The sequence below is a fragment of the Micropterus salmoides genome, unplaced genomic scaffold, assembly GCF_014851395.1.
Source record: "Micropterus salmoides isolate LMB-PRFRI ecotype aquatic unplaced genomic scaffold, ASM1485139v1 Ms_hic_scaffold_14, whole genome shotgun sequence".
Taxonomy (NCBI): domain Eukaryota; kingdom Metazoa; phylum Chordata; class Actinopteri; order Centrarchiformes; family Centrarchidae; genus Micropterus; species Micropterus salmoides.
Window position 1 is genome coordinate 26,614,350 of NW_024040485.1, and position 20,902 is coordinate 26,635,251.

Here is a 20,902-nt window from a genome sequence, read left to right on the forward strand (position 1 = left end):
TTTAAAGTGTCTGAGAAAGACGCAAAAACTTGCTGTTTGCAGACACTGATCAGCTGTATTGTCTCCTAGTGCATCCACTCCATCTGTGGCTGACTAGGCAACAAACGGTCTGACCCGCTTTGAGTGTTTCTGTCAATCGTTTTGTGAGAAGCTATGTGCACCTAAATTTGGAGTGCACACGTGTTCGTGTCTGCCAGGAAGGTTAGCGTCTTTATCCTGTAGGTTTCTCTCTTTACAAAGTGTAACAAGTGTTGCAGTATAAGAGTCCTACCTGAAGAGAGGCTGTGAAGTTTTCAAGTTACGCAAAACATTTTGACTATTTAATTTATGCAATGGTAAAAAAAAATGGCAAAAAAATGTGAATGTACTTGTTCTGTATTCAGTATTACTTTTTAAATTATATTCGGTTTTGGCTTTGGCCAAGAATTTTCATTTCGGTGCATCCCTGGTGACCATATTTGGACGAGAGGGTGGAGCTGGTTAGCTTGGTTAATAAGGTGCATCTGTAATTCAACTATGATATTAATTGGGTGATAATTTAGGCTAGCAAAAAAGAGGCTTAAAACAAAAAGTACTTACCAGAAAAAATTAACAGCCGCCTCTTAAAAAGTGTCTTTTAGTACAACACCACGCTGAACATTTATAGGCGAAAATTTTACAATTAACTTCATGGACTGAAAACACACTGTGAAAGGGTCAAAGTTCGTAGACGAAAACACCGTCAGCACCCAATAACAAGTTCACGGCTCCTTAAATGTACACAGTGCAGAGAATATGATTTCCCTCTATCCTGATTGACAGGTCGCTTGGGTAGAAGCTTGTCACACGCTAAGCATACCAGTGTTTTATCGTCCATTTACCTCTGAATGGGATGATAAACCATAAACTCATTAGGAAAGTGTTTAATGAGGTAACAAATCAAGTTAAGAAGTAGACTCATTTTGTCAGACTCCAATGTAATTGGATTTCAGGCTGGCCATTAGTAAGAATGCAGGTTTAAGGCAAAATGGCTTCACTTTTCAGACTTGGAGGTTGCCGCTTGGTTTGTGACGTGTGGTGCAGTCAAAGTTGATGGATAAATGTTCCCCAGAAATGTTTTATATTAAGAGAATTCACCAGTGTCTTTGTTGCTGTGTTTACATTCGCCCAGATACAAATAAAACACTGGACTACAGGAACTGATATTAGTCATTTGTTTAACATGAAACAAAAAGTGCACAAATATCCATGTATTCTCTATAAACTACATTACAATAAACGAAATGCTCAATCTGGACTACTGAACATGTTGAAAAACATAGTAAATGCAGAGTTATCAGTGCCAGTTGATAAACAACGTTATGGTATATTCATGAAGCCAGGTCACCCAAAGAGAGACAGACTAAACTGACCATGCGTCATGATACGGGAACCTAGATATAATTGTTTGGAAATGTGCAAATTATTTAGAATTACTATCGTTATTTCAGTCAAGAGTGCAAGCTGAAATTAAAAAACAAGATCATGGTGAAAGTCATGTAAAAAGACCTACTTAGTTTGACATCCATCGAACATTCCGGTGTTGATGAAGTACGGGCACACAATGGTGGTCTTGACGCCATCTATCCCAGTTGCCAGCAGCTCCAGACCCACTGACTCTGCAAAACCTACTGCTGCAAACTTACTGGCACAGTAGTCTGCAGGGAGAGGGGTCAAAGATACAGGGAAAAAACATGCGAAAAGGATAATCAGTTTATAGTCAGTTTATTCCCTTAGTTGTTGTTTGCCTCAAGTTACATTCATACAGGATACTTTCCAACAGGACAAGAAATGGTAGCTAACTACTTTGCATATTTGTTATTTTTCACCTAATCCAGATGGACCATGGTGGTGACTAGATCCCTCAAAACCAAACTTTATTCCTAAATACCTTAATTTTTCATTGAAAATGTCGGTGATTCAATAAGTTCATCCCATTGGGACAGACCCTGGTGCTCTTTGCTAACAGATGGTTACCATAAATAACATTTCTTCCCAAAAACCATGGGGGCGCTAGCAGTAATCTTATAAAGCCTACGTTTTTATGTACCGCGTCATCCTGGGGCAGATGGAAGGACAAATATGGCCAAGATGCTGGTTCAATATTGTGATGTCCGTCAGCCACTGATGATGGACGATGGCATCGTCTATCGGCCCAACCCTAGAATCTATGTATGCATGTATGTATGTAGTGGGTGGTGATGGGGTTTGAATCCACACCCTGAGCAAGACACTTAACCCCTAGTTGCTCCAGAGGTGTGCGACCTCTGACATACATAGCAATTGTAAGTCGCTTTGGATAAGAGGGTCAGCTAAATGAATAAATGTAAATGTATGCACTAAGGTTGTCACAATAATAAAACTTTAAAGCAATACTAGTATAAAAAAAAACAAAAAAAACAAACAATACTCTATACCTCTTTTGTTACCACGTCAAACAGAGTCCTAGGCACAAAACAACCTGCACATAATGCTGGTACAGAAACACTCACTGAACCCATACATACACAGTAATTAACATTATCACTATTCTTAAAATGTTTTCCCCACCTTGTAGGCCTACATATTCTTTTGTCATTATTAATGCTTTAATTATTAAGTATGATTTCTTTTATCCTCCAATGTTGCCTCAATCTACCTCAATAAATCACTCTATGTGGGTTTCCCCACTAAATATCTACAGTAGACGGCATCCGGCAAGCTCCTGGTTTGGATAAGCAGACAGGAACAGCATGGAAGCTAAGCAATGTGCTGCAGCCACATAATCACCACTAAATATTAGTTTAGGTTTACACTGTATTTAGAAAATTTTCACCTTGCTGCAGGTGGTCACAATATATTTATGAGAGGTTGTGAAGGTCTTTACACTGTCAAAGAATTCATTTTAAAAAAAAGGTCCCATATTATTTCCACTAGAACATTTTTACAAGCTTTAATGTTCAAAAAACAAACTTTCCCCACTGTCCATTGCTTCAGCACCTCTATTCACCCTCTGTCTCTCAGCCACTAGCTAGCACAATGCTGACAGGCCTGAGAGGTGGAGATACCGCCGGCTATGTGAGACTCCAGGTGAAGTGCACTCAATATCCACCTTCTTTCTACATGTATAGACTTCATGTGACATGTTGGCTTATCACAATGCATATATAGTTGTTGACAGTAATGATTTTGTGCCATGGCGACACCCATTATATAATCTGACCGAGTCAGGGTTACAGGTGATAAGGCACTACAATCTTTCTGACATAGATAGGTGAGAGGGCAACTCAGTCTTGGAGAGTAATAAGCAAATAGTAATATTCTATCATTTCAAAGTATTCCTAATAAAGTCAGCTGATGCCTGAAGAATTGAGCATTTATTCTTGTATCAAGTATTTGATTAATTTCTGTTTAGAAAAGGCAGTTCTTAGTCCAGCTTAAAGATACTCTCAGATTTAGTTGTAGCACCTGAGCCCACCCCAACATCAAATTACTGTAAACTGACTTCATAACCCAACCCAGGAGTTGGGAAATTCACTTATCTATTTGATGCATTTGATGTTAAATTAGAGCAGAGCTCAAAAGAACACCACTAGACGTGTCGTACTGCCTGGTATGATACAGATACAGCAAAGTTCAAATATAATAAAGATAAGATAAATGGATGAAACATAAGAGATCCCACCATTTAATACAGACTAAAGCCACATGGGATACAGTCCAGCTTCCTAAAACTACCTGATTAGATGATTCACAAAGTACCACACGCACTCTGCAGTACTGACTGTAGATGACCCACTGACAGAGGGCTAAAGGCATCTTAAGATGTCTGAACATGTGCAGGATTAGCAAACTACAAGGTTTAAAGTTAAATTAATGTCATTTTTCATGACCATTGATGCTCTTCCTTTTCTCCGAATAAAACTTTGTTTGTGTTATTTAAAAAAAAAAAAAAAAGGCCTATATGGTTTAATTAATGAGAGAGGAGAGGTGAAGGGAAACAAAAGTGCAAGTTGAAAATATTCAACTCAAGTGAAAAAACAGCAAGTAACCAAGCGGGAAGCTTCCGGTCAGAGAACTGACGCAAACGCGGAAGTTTCTTAAACCTGCGTTCTATTGAACGGCCAGCAGTTTTTAAATGAAGGTTTTTATTAGTAAGGGGGGAAATCCAAACCTACACGGCCCTTTGTCAAAAAGTGATTGCTCAGTGTGGATAAACTGTGGTTTATCACATCTTTGGAAAGCCGAGTTCAATTTCTCTAGCCACACCCAGGCCTGATTACTGCAACACCTGTTCTCAATCTACAAAAGGACGTGCCTAACAAAGTGAAGTTGACCAAAAGATCCTCAAAAGCTAGACATCATGCTGCAATCCAAAGAAATTTAGGAACAAATGAGAAACAGAATAATTGAGTTTAATCATTCTGGAAAGGGTTATAAAGCCATTTCTAAAGCTTTGTGACTCCAGTGAACCACAGTGAGAGCCATTATCCACAAATGGCAAAAAAATGGATTGTAAAGAGACTGGGCAAAAATGGCCTGCACGGCAGAGTTTCAAGACGAAAAACTACTGCTGAACAAAAATAACAAAGGCTTGTCTCAGTTTTGCAGGAAAACATCTTGATGATCCCCAAGACTTTTGGGAAAATACTCTGGACTGACGAGAACAAAGTTGGACTTTTTGGAAGGTGTGTATCCCATTACATCTGGCGTAAAAGTAACAACAATTCAGAAAAGGAACATCATACCGGTAAAATATGGTGGTGGCAGTGTGATGGTCTGGGGCTGTTTTGCTGCTTCAGGACCTGAAAGACTTGCTGTGGTAAATTGAACCATGAATTTTGTCTACCAAAAAATTCTGAAGGAGAATGTCCAGCCATCGGTTTGTGACCTCAAGCTGAAGCGCACCTGGGTTCTGCAGCAGGACAATTATCCAAAACACACCAGCAAGTCCACCTCTGAATGCAGGGCTCAACGTTAAACTTTTCTGCCACTGGCCCCACCGGGTTTGAAAAACTTACTGGCCCGAAGACAATTTTTTCTGTCCCTCCTTCCAAAAGTGTTTAATCGTTTATTAAATACATCCTGGATATATATTACAAAAATGTAATTACAGTTAAAATGATAAAAAAAGGTTAACAAAACAATTTACTTTTAAAACAAAACATACTAATAGACTCAAACATGATGTGCTCTCCTGCTGACAGCCATTTATGAAAAATGTACACAGAGCAGCGGACACGAGTCGCCTCTATCCTGATGAACAGGTTGCCATGGTAGCGACCTGTCAATCACAAGGTAGCCCTGTCCAAAAGCATACGCTGCATTATCGTCCGTTTTTACCCTAAATAGGACCATAATATACTAAATAAACATCATGCTGTGTTGAAGAAGACTTGAAACTAGCGACTGAGACTATAAACTCATTTAAAAGTGTTTACTGAGGTAATAAATCAGCTGAGAAGTAGTAAAAATTACCAACTATTTCTAATGGAACTCACCCCCTGCTGGCCGTTAGAGAGAACGCAGCTTTAAATTCCATCTGCATGGCTTCACTTTCCACCCAGAGGTTGCCGATTGAGATTAGAGAAATACCATTTGACAACCTCTCGTCGTAACTACAACTCTGGATTGGACATCGGTGCACGCCAAGAGCCGCAAAACAACTGTCCCAATGTTACATTTTACTGGCCCTGGGCCACCGTTATTGTCGAGCCCTGGAATGGTTTCAGAAAAACAAAATGAAGACTTTTGGAGGGGCCTAGTCCTGACCTGAGTCCGATTTGAGATGTTGTGGCATGACCTTAAAAAAGCGGTTAAGGCTCGAAAACCCTCTAATGTGGCTGAATTACAATTCTGCAACGATGAGTGGTACAAATTTCCTCTACAGAGCTGTAAAAGCCTCATTGCCAGTTATCGCAAACGCCTGATTGCAGTTGTTGATGCTAAGGGTGGCTCAACCATTTATTAGGTTTAGGGGGAAATCACTTTTTCCACACAGGGCCAGTGTAGGTTTGGATTTTTAACCCCCTTAATAAAAACCTTCATTTAAAAACTGCATTTTGTGTTTCTTTGTTTTCAATTTGTTTGATGATCTGAAACATTTCAGTGTGACAAACGTGCATAAAAATGCAAATAATACAGACAAAATTTTCAGCACCGTTATAATGACCGTTACAGATGCACCTAGCTAAGGCAGCTAGCTTGCTCCACACACGGCCGTTAGCTCCACCGTCTCGTAAAAATATAGTTACGTCTAGTGCCGCTGGTTGCAAAAACTCAACATGACGGTGCCCTATTGGCCAAACTCGAGGCTTCAAAATGGCAGTCCACAAAACGGGTGACATCACCATGACTACGTCCACTTTTTTTATACAGTCTATGCACATAACGCAGATTGTTGTGAGGACCAGGGTGCAGCTCACCAACAGACCGCTGCTGAGCACCACGGGGGGGTTTCTTAAATGCTGGGATTAAAACACTGATTTATAATCATTCTTGCGTTTCAACCTGTGTGCAACAACGAGACACAGACCGTCTGTGGGCCCAAAGATACTACTTCATATTTATAGAGACAAGTCTCACTCTGTAAGAACAACTTGTTCACAAGAGACCTATGTATGCCCATGAGTCTGTTCGGTCCAGCTCACTCCACCTGACACCACACACATCCACACACGTCAGAACTGCTTGTCGAATGATCAAAAAAAACAAATCAGCTCTGCTTGAATCCCTTGCTGACACTCTGTCAGGATGAATTCTTCCTTGAGGGCTGCTGCGTGCTGTTTGTTTACTTTGTGCTGCTCAGAGGTTGAGTCACTCACAACACTGAGTCAGAAAACAGTTCTACTGATTTAACAGACCACAATGAAGTGTTTCATACAGCTTGTGTACCCAAAGCATAATAGATTACAATAAACAATGTATTGGAAATTGATCAGTTTTATATAGTCTTGACAGTATTTACAAGCAGAGCTGCACGTAAGGTCCAAATCCAGAGCGGAAGCTGTTCTGACATACCCTTGAACCGGTCACTAGACCCTAAATTCCTCGGGTAACACTTTAAAGTAGGCCATAGTGCATTCTAAACATTTTAAAGAGCATGCGACATATTCAGTGATATCAAAACTATTTACTGACTGAGGAAATGTACTACACTCCTCAAATTAAGACAAGTCATAACAGTAGAGGAAATGTCTATTTAAAAAGAAAGAAACAGTCATGGACATCTCACATCTCCACACCGGTTCTAAAAACTCAGAAACAGCTATTTTTCTATAACTTGAGAGCAAAGTTCCTATGCATAGCCCTCATCAACTTTTACAGAGGATCAACAGCAAGTAGGCGAGACATTAGAAAGGGTGTAACCTGTAAATATATTATTATACTAACATATTTCTTTACTTTTATACCTTTTACTCATTCAGGTTGTGGATATATTTTGTTTATCAAATGGTCATAAATAACAAGAAAATGTATAGATTTCGGTCATAAGGTAACACATTGCCTTTACTGTACGTATACTGATCATGCTTACTGTCGCTCAAAGTTACCCCCCACAGGCCCCTTCTGAGCCAGGAAAAACCCTGAATACAACCTTGCGTTGCAAAATTACCATTAAATGAACCCTTGAACCTTCAACCCTTACCTACACGATTAGAACCAGTGTTTGTTCTCGGTCAATGTACCTTTACATGTAGAGTTGCAGCTTGTTATCCAAAGAATGCTGCACATGGTCTTCACCGTTTAGTAATCTGTGCCATAACTACATTAAAAATACACTGCTCTAATTATTTTCTGTCTATTCAAAAGCACTAGTGTTTTCTCCTTTGTTATAGAATGTTTCTCTCCACTACATGTATTGGGGCTTCGGTTTAATATTTTAGTCATGCAATGTCTTCACACATAAGAGCATCACAAAATAAGAGGAAAAAAAAGCACTTTTACTTAAATAACTACTACTTAATTGGTGCCCCAGTTAGTAGTAGCAATGAATTGGTAGAAATCAACACAGAATATAGCAATTTTTCATCCTGATTCCAGACCTGTGGATCACTGCCCACATCACTGATTTCTTCAGTGGTTAAATATGTCTGGTGTTCAGAGCTGTGTATGCCAGACTAAGAACAGGAAGCTAGCTAAATACTTGAAAAATGTCTTTCAGATAAACGGTCATATTTCTATAAATGGAGTGACAGATGTTAAGTTTACTGCTCCTAGCAACTGCTACAACAGATTCTATGTCAACTGAAAATGACGTCAGTGGTAGGGATACCATTAGAAAAATTTGGAAGATAATGTAATCACATACACTCTACTTTAGAATTAGTGACATGCATGATGTGATTAGGAGGAGAAACACCACACACCTGCCAATCCATTGACTCCTATGAGTCCAGCAGAACTGGCAATGCTGACAAGATGACCATGATTGTTGGCAATCATTGCAGGAAGGAAGGCCTTGTAGGTCTGAGTATAGAGAAACGGAAAACAAATAAAACATCAAACAAAATATAGGAAGCCTACAAAGAAGTTTGGAAACAATTGAAAACCACTTTCTATTCTAATAAATATACTGCAAGTTGCATTTGTTATCTTGGTTATTTTCACTAAAAAAAGAATATTGTTCAAATCAAAGTTTAGTGTCCGTTTAGTCAATTTTCTGGAGTTTACTGCATCTCACAGTAAACTGCATCCCAATTCTGCGTCTCCATTAGCAGATGAAGTTTGGTCAGCTGTCACGCAGATGTCTGTTTTCTCCTATAAAGTCTGAGGTGCATCTAAAAAAATTTGAATACTGTGAAAAAGTTAATTAGCGAATATTTAAATAATATTTTTGTTTTAATCTTGAGGATTACGGCTCACAGCTCATGGAAATTAAAACTCCAGTCTCTAAAATTGTATTACAATGTTAGAATAAAGAATTTATAAAGTCAGAAATGTTGACCTGAGAAGAGCTCGAATCAGCTAATTAACTCAAAACACCTGTAAAGATTTCCTGAGCATTTAATCTCTCAGTCTGATCTGGTGCTCACAATGAACTTTTCCACAAAATTCAATTTTTTTGAGATGGACCTGATCTACAACACAGAAAGACTTACGAAAAAGCTAAGCTGAGAATGTGTAGTGATGTTCTAGCTGAAAGCTCTCCATGTCCCGTGTGTCTTACTGACCCAGAAGTGAGCCATAGTGTTGACCTCAATTGTCTTCTCAATCAGGGAATCAGGAGCGTCCATGAATTTCTTTCCTGTCACAATCCCAGCATTGTTCACCAGAATGCTGATGTCACCCACCTCTCGCTTCACCTGCAGGGAGCAAAGGAAAATAGCACGTCATAAATGATGAAATCCCATGTTGTAAAATATATTTCCAAGGGAAGACAGAAATCATTAATATGCAGATTTTTGTTTGAAATGTTACCAAGCAGGAGAGTGTTTACAGGAGTCCTTATCTCAGTTCAAATCTCCTAGGAGTCCATCTCAGTTTGAGGTTCAATTCAAAAATCAACGAAAATAAAATGAAGTGACGCCTCTCGTGTTTAATGGACAAGCTTAGTAATTCTCAACAACACCGGAGTTCTCCAACCCCGCAGCCTCCGATGCTGGTAAGCAGCGCACTGGCTGTAACACTGGGACAGACTCGGCCTCTTTCGGACTTGTGCGTTTGGTTTGAAACGCCGTTACATAAACATTTCCTGAGCTGACTGGTGGCTGTGTGTGTGACGCAGGCGTCGATCGCCACCATACGCTTACCTTACTACACGTGTATTTTTGTTGTGCATTTTTCCTGTCCGTCAAAGCAGCGGATGGCCCGACGATTTCACCACCAAGTTACCTGCGAGTGCTCCTTTCATTCCCTTTCTGTAGTGTCAGCTTCTGTCAAGCTTAAGGCGATTGTACAACAACAAGTCAAGGTACAGCGTAACGTGCAAAGTTGATGCTTCGTCTACAGACTGCTTTACTCTTGGCTGTCATGTGACCAGAGTGTAATCACAGCCTTTGCGATTAGAAAATCTCGTTTTATCACACTGTGATGATATCGCAAATGCAATTAATCATTCAGCCCTACTGTAGTCTAACTGTTTAGGTTTGTTTGCCACATATCTTAAAATGAAAATTCGTGTAACTTCAGCTGCTGGCTGAGATGAAGCATCCCCTCCTCTCTGCCAACGGTACCTGCAGGCAGTGAATCACAGCAGGAGGAGGAGGAGGGACTGACGCTCACTGATGTCTGAGTTCTTTATTCTTTCTAAATGTCTCTGTATTTTGATGTTAGGAATATGATTATTTTATTGACATTTTAGATTTGTTTTAGTTAGTTTATTTAATGACTTAGCTGTTAGAAATATTATATTTAAAATATAACTCTCTCTCATTTATTATCTATCTATAATCCTTTTATTCTTTAAAAAAAAATGTAAGCAATTATTTGGTAATGAAATGTGACTGATTAGAGTATTAATAAGAGTGGTACTATTGATAAAATCCTAACGATGTCCATCCGTACTTCCAGGAATTAGGTTGTTTACAAGAAATGTCTCAACACAAGATATGAATTACTTATTAGAGTGGGCAGACTGTGATTGATCTGCCCATACTAGTTTAAACCAATCAATAACATGTCTGCTGCATCGTCACAAAGTGCAACCCCCTTTCAAAGGTTGGAAGGCAATACAATGTGTTTTCATGATGTCCTAAAAATCCGTTTGGTTTTCACCATCATAAAGAGAAATCAGTGACGAGTACTGGACCTATATACGCAGATGGATCCAAGGATTAGGGAACCCAGGTAGAGTGAAAAAAAGTGTTACCTGAGTCGATGGTAAACTATATGATTGGGTTTCCCTTGCACTGCGGTCCTTGTCATTGCTACCTCTGCTGTCTCCCTAGGTAGGGTGTAGATACACATTAAAATTGTCCTTGTTTTTAAAGTATGTCCACCTCACCCTCCCTGAAACATGAGACAACAATTAAAAACTGTTGTCATCACTGGAGTGTGTTTCTGGGGGCCAATGTAGGTACCAGATCTGCTCAATGCCTCACTGATTACTGCTTAAAAACCTACAACTTTTATAATTTTTTTCATTGGAATATATTTTATGAAGTTTCAAAATGGACAGAAGGGCATAGGGTTTGGGGGTCCTACGTTTTCCAATGACAAATATGGAATTTCACATCATATTGGGCCATTATTTTCACCATATCTCCGAACAAATAGTTGGAAAAGCTACAGCAGATAACAAATAACCACCACCCAAAGATCATTTTACTGGGGATGAACTACAACCATTAGATTTTGTGGAAAGTAATTTGGTTGATTATGATGCTCTCCACAGTGATTTTACATTTATGGCAGCATGTTTTGGGCATCACCCCCTAAGCCTTAACAGCAGGAAAACCCTGTTAATGACCTCAGAATCATTATAGAGATGATTGTTCATGTTTTCATTTTGTGTCTTCATTTTACAGCCTTTGACATTTATCTGTAGACATTTAAAAAAAAAGGCAACATGAGAAACCTCCTCCCTTCTGAGGTGCATTTTACTTGCACATTAAAATCCAAAAGGAAATGTCTCTTCATTAGCTTAAAAGGACTAGTTTGCATCACTAATTTGCTTTACTAACCCCAGCTCCTCTACAGTCACCACCATTCTTTCTTTTCCTAACCACTTTTTCACAGTCACCTGAAAAGTGAAAAATAATTGAATCAGTCTGGTCAGGACGGAGCTGCAGGCTACACCAGTGTACTCTCAGTTTGTAACTGTTGTTCTTAACATTGGACAAGTAGGCAGTAATAAAATATATCTACCAGTTACTTTCCATAAATTAAGCTAATGTTCAGTTACATAGCAGCCAAAAGACACAGCCTAGCCAACTGAATAAGCTTTCCTGCTCAGTCTGAAGGGGAGGGGAGGCTTCACTTCCAACAAAGGAGGACAAACTTTTCTTGGTCTTGAGAAGCTGACACACTGTAACTGTAACAGACACAGTACATTTATTGCCAGAATATTTTCCTCCGCTCGCGGTCACCGTCACTTTCTGCCACTCGGACAATCAAACACGCACCTCCCGATTCCTTACAGGAGTTACACTGCTCATATTACACCATCTGTCACGTAGATGTTCTGCATAGAACGAGGAGAAGAAGCTAGTCAAGCATTAAGTGTTGCTGTGCTCGCACAGCGTGCGAGTGAAAACATTTGTAGTGCATAGTTTAATGATCTTGGGAAATTTTAGTAGCGGCGGTCATGATTCAGCAAAGGCGGTGCGCCACTGCTGAATGCATATAGGGGAAACACTAATACATTTACACCCGCTATAGACTGTAATAACTCACTGAGCCGTCTCTCCACTACAATTTATTTATGATCCTTCCTCTCTTCAGTTGTGCGCTGATGTGATAGCTCTGCCGTAAAGTATTATACTGCAGTAGTAACTTAACTTGTTAGATCTAATGAACAGGCAACTGAGTATGTTTGTGTTGTTATATGTAAATCAGGGCGTTGCCTTGATTTGGATCTAAGGGTGTGTGTATGTCTGTTGAGTAAACAGACACATTGTTGGTTTAATATGCTAAATGTGGGCACAAATTGCAACGGCTAGACCCAGGTGAATACCAGACTGTACAAAAAAAAAAAAAGAAATGAATAGAGAGACAAGGATCTGCACCATTATAAAGCCGGGGTGGGCAACAAGACAGCCAGATCTGGTATCTGTGGCTGTCGCAGGACTGTAATAAGTTTATGTCTACCTGCGCGCACACTGAGCATGAACATGTGTTTTGGGGGAGTGGCTTTGGAGGGAGGCCTGAAGGGAGGATTAGGATTTTCTAGCAGTCTCTTGTTAGTTCCTCCAACATTTCCTACCCCAGCCTTAAAGTGGTTCAGATCCTTCTCTCAGTATTTACCTGTGTCTAGCCGTTACAGTTCCTGCCCACATCTAGCATTTTAAGCCAACAATGTGCCTGTTTACTCAAAAGTCACCCCCCCCCACCCCACACACACACATATTCAAATCAAGGCAACGCCCTGATTTACATTTGACTACACAAAAATACTATACTCCTATAAGTTAAAACTAATTTATAGTATAATACAACATGCTTGCCAGAAATCCTATCTTCATGAGGCTGTGATGTAAAATTTTTATTTAAACTGTTTTGTGGACATTTCAGAGGTTATTATTTGTGCTGCTGTTGAACTGTATCAAGAGGTGTTCCTAATATTTACTCTACATGCTTTGGACTTGATGTGGATAAAATGTTTAATATGAGATATCATCCACTTAATTAAAACAACTGGTCAAACAAAAAGAAAATACTGTAAAACTAAAACTAATTCTGGGACTTCCAGTGCTGGAGGATGAGTATCACTGAATCTCACTGGGGAAGTACTTTATTGCGTCAATATGCAGCTCATTCTAATAATGGTGAGGCCGCTTCATTTGCTGCACTTGTACTTAACTCAGAACCGGACAGACAGACTGGCACGGCCGATGTCACAGCGTATTTCTAGTTTTCCGACCACTCAAAGCACTTTACACTCGCATTCAAACACTGATGGCACAGCCTTCAGGAGCAACAGTATCTTGCCAAATGCCTCAACATGCAGACTGAAGAGCCAGGGATCGAACTACAGACCGTCTGATTAGCCACAACCAGTGCTTAATTTGTTGCTAGCTGAAGCACCGCTCCAGTACCTCTGAGTTTATGTCTTTTGCACTCCGGCACCTATAAACTGTGCTCCGTCACAGCACTGCTCTTCTACAAAAATAAAATACAAGATTTCATCCAGCCTGATAGGGTAAGTCTAATGGATTTCCTTATTTACTATTAGATTTGGTAGCTAATAATACGCCCTTTAAAACAATGTGCAGGTACGCCATGCGTTTTAAATATTTAATTGATCGTAAATTATTAATCCCCGCAACCCTGTCCGCAGGATATGCGGTTGACGATGGATGGTAAATTATTAAAAACTTATTTTCGGCAGATGGCACATTTCACACTCCGGCACCTAATAATTTACAAATCAAGCACCGGCCACAACCTATCAGTATCTTATGTCAATAGAGATATGTTTCAGATCATTTACAAACAATGTCTCCATTACATATTTTTCAAAAATAGCAAACAACTCCAACTAACAGTTTTTAAATTAACATTGATCTAAATGTCTGTGTAATGACTGGAAGTGTAGCTACCACTGCTGATCCCCCAGAGAAATATCAGCCAGCTCTGCAGCCTCTTAAGCTGACGGTTTTGATTTTACAGCAGGGCCCCAGACTGTGTGGTACAGGAAAGGAGGTCAATGGGGCCAAAAGTACGCTACTACCCAGAGCCAAAGAAAACAGGAAACGTAAACATTTAGCAACTAAACTAAAAGATTTCTTATAAAGACAATAAAATTAATACTACATTTAAAAATACTGAAGCACTGAAATAAAGTCCTGTCATACACCAAACAGTTATATTTACTGTAATAAATAACTGTGTGCAACGGTGTGCATTGCACTCATCTGTGCAGCTGATCTGCTGTTAACAAGGCATATCATCATTATTTGTCTAGTGTTTATCATTTTTAACAAATGGTTTCAAAAGGTAATGACACCGATGACAAAATGTTTTGTCCAGTTGACGTTAAACTACAGGTTGCTGCAACTGGTTTCCATTAATTAACAATTAGCTTACCTAACATTATAGTGGGCTAAGGCATAAACTTGGCACCATTACTGTATCAGACAGGACAGTTCATATTGTAATCTATCTTAATTGTAATCTTACTTCTGTCTTACATCAGGCTTCTTTTCTGACTGACAGCTCGTTCGGCAGTCTTTTACCATCCCCACGTGTTCAGCTGTCCGACTCTGCAGAGTAGCGGGTATGAAAAAACCCCGCCCTACTCTGCCCCTGATTGGCTGTTGGGTTGAGGCATTAGAAGTAGAGCCCTACCGATGTTATAGCCCAATATGAGCTAATCGCATTTAATCGGCATCAGCTGTTTATAACAGCAGATATATGACAATTAAAAAAGAAACCTAGAGTCAGATCCTTCACTCATGTCATGGGTGTTGCATAGTTTGCCCACCAGAGGGCGACCAGCTGCAGCTCCCTTGTTAACTACACTGCCTCGCCACAAAAACCACAAAAGAAAACAATCAGTTGACCAGAGTTTACCAAAGCTTACTGCAGCATCTAGAAACCACACACGCAGAGATCTGTGTGAGCATTGAGTCGGCCTTTTGTCACGTTAATTACATGACTTTAATAATTCGAAATGAAAACAGACCCAATCACTTCTCTTCTCCTGAAAACATTCCTGACTTGCTAACCCTCCCGTTTTTCCCTGCACCGGCTTCCTACTAGCTTACAGCAGGTTAATGTTACGGTAGCTGGGTGTTGGAAGCTGCTGACAGACGCAACTGTAGATTTATTCTGAAACAGTGTGGCAGTTCTAGTGAACGGTCCACATTTGTCTCTAGTTCATCACTTCTAAATATTCTCTAAAATCACGTAACGTTACAGCAGCTAACACTGCCCGTTGCTAATTTTGCCACAAAGCTAATCCCGTGTTTATCAGTGGAGGAGCGCTAACGTCGTAATGAACCGTTAAACTAGTTTCTGGTGTATTCTAAATATATCTGCGAGCTGCCTGTCTGCAGTTAGTCTGCGTGTCTGAAATGATTAAGCCAGAGTGGACATGTAAATAAACGTGAGCTGAACAAGAAAGATTCTTGTAGCTCCTCTGTTTTGTAACGTTGTAGACGTGAAACGCTGTCAGAGCCGTAACGGCTCTGGTTGCAGTTATAGCGTTAGTTAAATGAAGTCCTCGTTGTAGAGTCATGTTGTATTAGATGCATTCAACAGCAGCTCACTGTATCATAGACGGCATGATTTATACCGATGATGAGAAATGGTTTCTCGTAGCTTTGGTCAGAAGAGTGCTGGTAAAGGGATGAACTAGATGTGAAGATGCTACATTGAAATTGTGACAGATTATGTGTAAAGTGAAATCCACATGCTTATTCTCTCTTTGTTTACCGATGGGAAAAAGTTGCACCTTCCAGCAGCAAATATTTATTGATGTGCAACATGTTCACTTTGACACTGTAATCTATTTTATTAAAAAATGGTGACTCATCTCTAAACCTTACCTGGTCAGCCACTCTGTAAACCTCGTTCTTGTCACTGCAGTCACACAGATAGTAGTGGACTCTGCTGGCTCCGCTCTGTTTAGCCAGTCTAGCCGTTTCCTTCATCCCCTCCTGGTTGATATCCCACAACACCAGCACAGTGCCAAGAGCCGCAAACTCCTGAGCCATGAGACGACCGATCCCGCTACCTGACCCTGTTATCAGCACCACCTCACCAGCTATGTTTTTCTTCTTCATGGGCACAAAGAGGTGGATGAAAGATTCCACATTGTACCAAATGGACAGCAAGATGACTTTGAGGGTTTCCAGGAAGAAATTCATGATGGATCTAAGAAGGAAGGAAGGGAAAGAAAGAGGATACATTACAGGGAAACATAATGGGACAGCAGAGTGAACTCAAGTAATGCATTTTTTATGGCCGAGGTGGGCCGTCTCGCCTGCAACAAAGTCCAGGAAACCTACTGTATTTTCTCAATCAGGTTCCTAGCATGAGTGGAGTCCTACAAACAGCTTTGATTATTTCACATGAAAGATTTTCTTCTGTCCATCAGAAATACTCAAGTAACACAGAGTTTGTTAACAAGGTGTGCGTGTGTGCTCCTTCTCCTCGTGCGCAATTATAATGTGGAAATAGCGATAATATTTTAATAATAATGATTTTTTAGCATATCGTTCAGCCTGAAAATGACAGCAATTCACTGCAATAAGAACTGCTCACCAAAGCTTCTAGCTGCATTCAGACAGACAAGTTTTGCAAAATGCAATCCGAGTACCTGGATGGTGTACTCTTAACGGTCGAAAAGTTGGACATTTCTCAGCCTTAACGGTCACCATCTTGGCTACGTAGCGGAAGAGGAGGGACCACCAACTTATTTTTAAACTCAGTGGCCGAGGAAGCTGCAGTGTTTGCAATGGGCACACACAAGCAGTAAAAGGATGTATTTTTTATAAAATATTATTTAAGTCAAATGAATAAATGAACCAGCGGATATTTTGGCAGGTGACAATTGCGGTCAAATGTAGTTAAGTAAGTATCCGAACTGAGACACAGTACAGGTCACATGGTGCATTCACAAGCTCCTCGGATGTTCCCATTTCCCGAGTTGGGAAGTTGTTCTTCATGAGCTTTGAGTCGTAGGCTAATGAGGAAACAACATAGATGTTTTTGTATAGCGTCTGGGTGACCGTTTGCTATGTATGTGATGTTGCTATCAAAGTATGTATATGCAATACATGAATTAATAAAAAGCATTTACTTTCATCCACATGTTTCTGTGTAATATGAAGTCACCTCAGCAAGTCGTGCAACAACATTTTCTCCAACTTTCAAAGTTGTTGTTCAAATTTTCAAGCATTGATTTTTCTCACTCAATGCAGGGTTATTAAACATCCATGCCTTGACCCGGCTGCTCACACTGAGACCCTGTTTTTTGTCCCGTGGCAGTAAAGTTTATTCAAACAAGAAGGCTGCGTCCTCAAAGGTGTTGACTAAAAAGGGGATAAGTCTACTATAAATATATACTAAATTTTACTATAAACAGAGGAAGTTCGAGGAATAAAAGAATATGGAGCTGTAGATGGCTAAAAGATGCAGTCTAGTCTGTCTGAAGTTAAGTTCAGTTGTAGTCTCAACACTACAGTTTCTATTGTGTAAGGGATATTTTGACAGCAGGATGAGGGAATTTGGACGTGATCCTCTAGGGAAATAATCAGGCATTGTTACTGGTCTTCAAACTAATACTCAGGCATGGTGTCTACTCAACTTTATATAGACAGTCAAATCGGATTAAAACCGCAACAACATAGTCCTGATGGAGCAGATTTGAGTTTTTGACTGGTCTTTGATCAACTCAGTATTTTACCTTTATCAACTTATTTCTACCTATTTATTTTTATTTATTTGATGTAACAGTAATCACTTCTTACTGTCTTCCTGATGAGTACTGTTGTTTGTTCTTACTGTTTGCCAAGTCTTTTCTGAGTACAGAAAGTATTGTTGTGATATTTATGTAATACAAGTGCTCAATAAAAAAAGATGTTTGATAAAAGTGACAACAGCACACGTGGAAACACACGGCCATTCAAGTAAAAAAAAAAAAAACACAAAAACACGCAGTGTTATGTGTTGCTCTTTTGTTGTGAGGCAGTGACCTACTACTTATGAAAGTCCTTTTGAAGTTTCCTCTAAGTGCCACATGCCGCGAATACCTTAAATTTAACGGTTATGATCGGACGATAAACAAAAGACAAAAGATGTTTTGCAAGAAAGCGTCATGACACGGGTGTATTTTACGGACTAGGCTTATTTAAGCGTTTGTTTCATCGACATAACTGCAACCGAGACAAGGTTAAACATTAACCTTGTCTAGTTCTACACGGACACCCAGTTTATTTTATGAGCTTGAACCGACACCTTTGCACGACATAATGCTAACGTTACGACACGCACGCTCAGCTCTGATTAAAGTTGATAAACAAATGAAAGAGTGTGTGTTTGCAGCTCGCGGAGCCGCTGAACGTACCGTGGTGCTCGTTTCGCAGTTTAACAGTTCAGACAGGCTGCTCTCGGTCTGCTGTGCCCGCAGAGGTTGGGCCGTTTCTGTAGCCTCGGGAGTGAGAAACACACAGGATGTCACATCAAACAAGCGAAATGCTGTTTGGGAGGAGACGCCGGATGCGTCACATGACCTGGCAATCAACCAATCACAGCGTCGGGCGTCTCCTCTGCCACGCGAGGCATTGTGGGACTTGGAGTGTGAGTGGTTTTTCCACTTTACAAACAAATGTTAATTGAATGTGGGGCTACAACAAACAAACAAACACTGCAACCAACTAACTTAATAAAACACGCATAGTGCGTAACTGGTGTTGGAGAGTAACTAGTTTAAAATAAAAATGTAATGCAACTGTAATCCATTACAGTTACTGGGGGAAAAAAACGTAATTAAATTACTGTTACTCATTGAAATGTTCATGATTACAATAGGGGTTACATGTGAATGTGTTCTATAAAAAGCTAGGCTATATAATATAATATAACAACATTACATAACATACTATAATGTAATAGCGCCACCTGTCTGACAGTTAAACTGCCTCTCAAGTTATTATTTCAAAATGGTTAACATTTTTATGCATTCATTAGAAATTTAAGAAAAATAAGTATTTAAATGTAATAAGTTGCATTACTTTGATAAAGTTATTGAAATAGTTACAGTAGAATTACATTTTAAATAGGGTAACTAGTGATCGGTTACCTATTACATTTTTCTAAAGTAACCTTCCCAACACTGTGCGTGAAAGATCTAAATAATTCATATCAATAGAATAGGAGTTCAATAGTTAAGGGCAAATAACAATTACTACAGTGAAAAAAAAGACATTTAATAATCTTACAAATTTTAAAACCCCATTCCAGTGCCAATGTCTTCTCTATTGCTGAGCATTGCTCACTAACTATAAATTCTATATTCCATCACCTTTTCCACTTAACCCTTATCATCTGCAATAATGACACCTCAACAGACCGAGTTTGTATAAAACTATTTCACATGTCATGATTGAAAACAATACTGACTTTGTTTCTTTATTTTGGTCTGTCTGCTTTGTATTTTTACGCTCTCAATCCTTGTTTTGGGGGTTTAGTTTGCCTCTCTGCCTGCTTTGTAAGTTAATTATGGCCTGTTTGTGCCTGTCTGTCTGTTCCCTCTCAATCACCTTGCCTGCCTGTGTGTCTGTGCTGCCCTGATTGGTATCTGTTTTTGCTCCTGACCTCCTCGTTTGCCAGTGAATACTGCAAACGGTTATCATTTCTGTTCTGTCATTGCTGGTCCATTGTTCATCACTTCTGTGAGCATCTGCCTGTATGGTTTTGCTTAGCCACATATCTGGAAACTATCTGTAGATCTGTCAGCCCTTATGGATGATTCTGTTGATGGACTTTGTATTTTACAGCTCTCCAGAATACCTTTGTTTAGTGGATTTCTTTGGCTAAATTTGGACTGCTTCATGTTGAGTGCCTGGATTATTTCCCATAAGTGACTCTTTAAGTTTGATTAAAAAGAAAAATCAACCTGCCTAGTTACGTGTTCTGCATTTGGGCCCTAAAACCTGTTACCTGCTGTTCCACTTATTCCCAATTGATGCAACTTGACTAATAATTTCTCTTTCCTCATCATGTCACATGCCTTTTCAACGTTACAAAAAATATAGCCACGACACTCTTTGTTAACATGAGCTTTCCTAATTTTGTGTTCTAAACACAGAGCAGAACCTATATTGCTCTTTTGTTTCCTTTGTCATAACATTTTGATTCTTGTTTGATTTTCCCCATAACTTTGCCTACGTACAATTTTAGAGTTATCAGTCACTAACTAACTAACTCTTGCTTTGCAGAGTAAGTGGGCAAGGACCCCACTTTTCACATCTTATTTTACGATAATATTAACTTTAATAATACATCTTTACTCCTATCACTATAGAGTATCTAACATACAACAGCTTATTGCATATTTCCCTGGAGTTGTACTTGAACGCAACATTTAATTATTTTATTTGAAAAAGAATATTTCCAGATTCCTTTTCATTCTTTTCTTCTTCTATGTTTCTTGCTATTGTTCATTGTCTCCCTCTGTTTTCCTCATAACTCAGGTTTTCTATACTATGTTCTTTAATAAAGGTCGGTGCTAAACATAGTTCATTATCAGATATCCATGTTCCCATATTCTTATACCAGACATTAATCGTACCCCGAT

At 39.5% G+C, this 20,902-nt stretch overlaps 1 protein-coding gene across 3 annotated transcripts in view; it reads right to left on the reverse strand.

Annotated features, from left to right (window-relative positions):
* Window positions 1-18,811, reverse strand: part of LOC119902539 (epidermal retinol dehydrogenase 2-like) — a 45,496-nt gene extending 26,685 nt beyond the window's left edge. For all 3 annotated transcript variants that reach the window (XM_038718802.1, XM_038718801.1, XM_038718803.1), the window contains exons 1-5: window positions 18,671-18,811; window positions 16,149-16,476; window positions 9,171-9,302; window positions 8,367-8,466; window positions 1,532-1,676 (exon numbers count right to left, since the gene is read on the reverse strand). In XM_038718802.1, the coding sequence (XP_038574730.1) occupies window positions 1,532-1,676; window positions 8,367-8,466; window positions 9,171-9,302; window positions 16,149-16,469 (698 nt within the window). In that variant the 5' untranslated portion in view covers window positions 16,470-16,476; window positions 18,671-18,811. The remainder of the gene's footprint in view (window positions 1-1,531; window positions 1,677-8,366; window positions 8,467-9,170; window positions 9,303-16,148; window positions 16,477-18,670) is intronic.
* Window positions 18,812-20,902: the final 2,091 nt, after the last annotated feature.